Below are 4334 nucleotides of genomic sequence, written 5' to 3'. Positions count from 1 at the left end.
CCTCCAATGGTCCTCCAAGTTTTAAAAAATAACCACATATGGTCCTTTTAGGACGTCTCATGGTCATTTTAAACTCGGGTTATTTTAAGAATTAGGACCACATGTGGTTATTTTTTAAAACTTGGAGGACCATTGGAGGTCATTTAAAAGTCGAGGGACTACAACTGGTAAATCGCTAATACTCGGAGGACCATTGGAGGTATTGACTCAGAAAAGAAATTACACCAAATTGCTATTAACTAACAGCTAATTTACTTTCTACAATCAATTAATGTTATCAACTAGTTATACCCTCTAATAGAATCAGCTAGTAGCCATTTACCAACCAAGGCCTAAATATGTTTAAATCAATTAAAATAGACTAAATTTAAGTGAAATAATTCAAGGGCTAAAATTGTTGTTTTACCATCTATTATATGAATTTAACTCACAATACAGCATGATAAACAATTAAATAAGTACATATATGCACACACATGCACTAATGATAACAAATAATTGTGCATAACCTAAATACTTCCCAATTTTACTTGTTTTGTTTACTATTCATTACTCAAATAAACTATTTCTTAATTTTATTTATTTTTAAAAATTTAATTTTTTTGTATTTAATAATACTTTTAATATAGTTTTTAAATATATAAATTTTATATACTAATACTAAATTATATTACGAAAAATTGAATTAAAATAATTTTAATCAAACTTCATTATCCAGACAAACAAAATGGACGAAAGGAATAACATTAATGTTTACATCCTTATAATTCTTTACCGGCTAAGTGAGCTTCATTCAACACACTTCCAAGTAACGACTTCAAGCGGAACACCTATCAAAACTAGGAAAACGTTCACACCATCCCTTTTAAGAAATCAAATACTAGATCTTACTATCTATTCATGAACTCATCTCTGCTCTAATTTGATGATGCCCCTATATATATATATATAAAATAAAATAAAAATTAAAAAAAAATTAAAAAAAAAAAAAAAAAAAAAAAAACTAGGGCTTATACACATTAGGGCATAAACCATCAAGAAGGAAGAAGGAAGCAAGAGAACACCTCCTATTTCAACTTTACTAAATCATATCATTCAGAAGTCATGTTTTCTTTACATAACAATCCTCCTCATACAATATGTCACTGTTGCCCTTTAGCTCAAAACAAGCCAACCACACAACTTATACCCTCCTAACTAATCCCCTAAACCAACTACCACCTAATCTAGGAATACTTACAAGTTGGGTTGGGAAAGTTGCATTTACAAGTATCATCTCTTACTCTTTTTTTCTCTGTATTCATGGTTTCATCCCTGTGTGGGGAAGTTGTAGTTCTGATGATACCCACCTCCTCCTCCAACTCCTCCTTGGTTGGCAAAACTTGTCTGAGGAGGCACTGTCTTAGTATCCACGGCAGTGGTAATGTCGTGGATGCTGGATCGCTTTCGCTCTTTCTTCATGGACTGTTGCCGGAGATAGTACTTCTGAGCGTGACTCGCCACCTGCGTTGGGGTCCTCGTCACGACCACGTTCCTGGAAATGCTCCTCCAGTCACCCTTCCCGTACCTGTCGAGACCAATGAGGAACAGCCTGTGACAGAACAAACAAAAGTCAACCAACAAGCCAATGAGATAACTGATTACTTAACCCACAATATAATATCTCTGTAGTCCCAAACAACATCACTTAATTAATGATCAAGAATCATCCACACAAGGGCCACACAAGTGCACAACCAATGCCATCCATCCAAGAACAGGAAAAGTAGTAAGGTCGGTCAAAGGGTTTCTTTAATGATCGCAAGTCTCTACCATAACCCACCCATCGTACCACGGAACAACATGAATGACTTCTCCTGTTTCATTAATTAAGGTTGTTTAGGTAGGAGGATGCGGACAGCAGAACAGGCTCATGTTTACATTTATCCATTTCCCATTAGATGGGATGCATTTGTGATTGGGCTATGCCAACTAACTCCATGAATGATTCATCTTTTCTTAGCCTTTAATCATAGCAATATAATGCACAAAACTATAGGTGGAGACCACAATTATGCAAATCAATCAATGCCTCAATGGTGTTCTAAGTTGGACCCAGTCTTAAATTGAAACTACAACCAAGTTAACACCAGATTCTTCAATCTAAACAATCTTGGCAATCCTAGAATTTGAGTACTTGAACATGGAAGAATTAATGAAACCCAACCTAGTTTTTCACTTCCTATGAACATTCTCATCTTCTCTTCAAATCAATTTCTCCCATCAACTCCAATCAAACTATAGCTTAGGTTCAGCTCACCAACAAAACTTCTCCATCTAAAAGACGATGATATCAAGTTCTAAAACAAATTATTTTTGGAGGAATTGGAGTAAGAAATAAAAAGATATTTAAACAACCAAAACCACTAGAATTAATGCTTTTTCCCTAAAAAGTCAATATCAAAACAATCAAACATAGAATATTTCACTCAATCCATCAAAAACCTTAAAATTTTGGCAAATTTTATTCCCTTAAAAAAAATTATTCAAGAATCACTGAAATTTATAACTAAAGCATAAGCAACCTGTGTTCTTCTTCAGTCCATGGAGTTCCCTTCTTGCGTTCGGCCTCGCCCTGCTTCTTGCTATTGCCAAAAGAGATCTGGCTGGGTTCACCCTGGTCCCACCCAAACGAGTCATCTGGGTAACTCGGCAACTCAACTCGACCTGAATCAATCTCGCCAACGTCGTGTACCAACGCCTCGAAGTGCGCAATAACGTCCAGAGCGCTCTTCCCCGGAATCCGAGACGCGATCCTCTGCCAACGATCATCGCCATCAGGAAACAACACCAAAGCCTGCTCAAACATTTTGTCCTCGAGCCGAGTCCACGTCGCCGCCGACTGCATCGCCGTCACCGAATCGCCCATCATCCACCGGTGATTTGGAGAATACATCATCATTTGTTCCGCAAATTTTCGTTTTGTTTTCTGAAGAATTTATGAAGGGTTTGGGAGGGATTTAAGGGGGTTTTTTCCGAGACGGCAAATGGATATGGAGAAGAAATGTATTTATAAAGTAAAGAGAAAAAAAAATAAAATTTATTTCTCCAAATAAAAAATTAAACAAATACTCCGTAATAGTTAAAAATTAGAAATTTTCATGATGATTAATGTACTTTGTCTTTGATGATTTAAATATGGTAAAGTTGTTAAATGTTCAGTTGGACAAAAAGATAAATAACTCACCAACACATTATAAATTTAATTTAAATTTAATCCAGTGTTGCAAAAATTTCGCTTAAGCATCGATTGACCACCTAGCGTATCACCATAATCGGTGGTCTAGGTAGCCTACCGACTAGGCCGTTTAGGCTCGGGTTGACTAGGCTTCCTGGCACTAACTAGACTTCTTAGTCACCGACTAAACTGCCTAGTCTGCCGATTAGATATTATTCTTTTTTTAAATGGGTTATTTCAACCAAAACGACATCATTTTAAACGAAATAATCATAAATTATTCAAATTCTTAATGTTTTTTAGGTTAATATTTAATATATTAGTATTAACTATTAAAGTATTATATAGTTTGTAAGTATTAGTCTTAAAAATAAATTTTAAAAAAATAAAAAATAAATTAATTAAAAATACACGAGCACGCCTCCAGATGTTCGAAAAGCGTCTAGCGATTTTTTCAACTATGAATTTAACCTGCATAGCTGTTAATTTTCGCGCATATTAATTTGCTTTGCAAGCTGATCATTGGATTGGGAATTGCATTTGTTTGGGAGAAGGGTATTGCATTTGTTGAGAAACTTTCATGAAACCTAAGTAATCGCTTCATTTTTGTCAACATTATTGGAACAAATACTATATAGTGATAAAAATTTAATAAATTAATGTGATTTTATCTAATTAATTATTAATATTACTGAACGAACCAAGCATTATTTTTATGTATCACATCAAGAAAGTTTTTCTTGATTCATTATTTTTGACTAAGAGCATCCACACCAGTGGAGCTTTCACGGGTATTAAGAAAAACAATGCCACTTGAAGGAGAGAGATGCAAGACAGAAGGTATTTGCTCTTCATGCAAGTGAAGAGATAATCCTGACTTGGAGGGACCCACTGCAATTAAAAGCATTAGTGACAGCCACGCATGCCTGTTACTTTATGCGCCTAGTCGGGCGTGTGCACTGCACGCAAGCACGCCTGGTCATTTGTTTAATTTATTATTATTATTATTATATTTTAATAATATTTGTTTTATTCTTTTTCCTCCCCTCTCACTTTCTCTTTCCTAATCACACTTACAAAAACTGCGAAATAACTCAATTAATAAGGATGCTCTAAT

At 34.9% G+C, this 4334-nt stretch overlaps 1 protein-coding gene across 1 annotated transcript; it reads right to left on the bottom strand.

Moving 5' to 3' along the window:
- Nucleotides 1-1048: 1048 nt before the first annotated feature.
- LOC116020716 (transcription factor SRM1) lies at nucleotides 1049-3032 on the bottom strand. The gene is made up of 2 exons (XM_031261212.1): nucleotides 2565-3032; nucleotides 1049-1591 (listed from the first exon to the last, which is right to left on the bottom strand). The coding sequence occupies exons 1-2, from the start codon at nucleotides 2939-2941 to the stop codon at nucleotides 1309-1311; spliced, it is 660 nt and encodes a 219-aa protein (XP_031117072.1). The 5' UTR covers nucleotides 2942-3032; the 3' UTR covers nucleotides 1049-1308.
- Nucleotides 3033-4334: the final 1302 nt, after the last annotated feature.

This window comes from Ipomoea triloba, chromosome 5 (assembly GCF_003576645.1).
Source record: "Ipomoea triloba cultivar NCNSP0323 chromosome 5, ASM357664v1".
Classification (NCBI taxonomy): domain Eukaryota; kingdom Viridiplantae; phylum Streptophyta; class Magnoliopsida; order Solanales; family Convolvulaceae; genus Ipomoea; species Ipomoea triloba.
The sequence above is the reverse complement of the archived record's forward strand: the minus strand, read 5'-3'. Positions and strand labels throughout refer to the sequence as shown.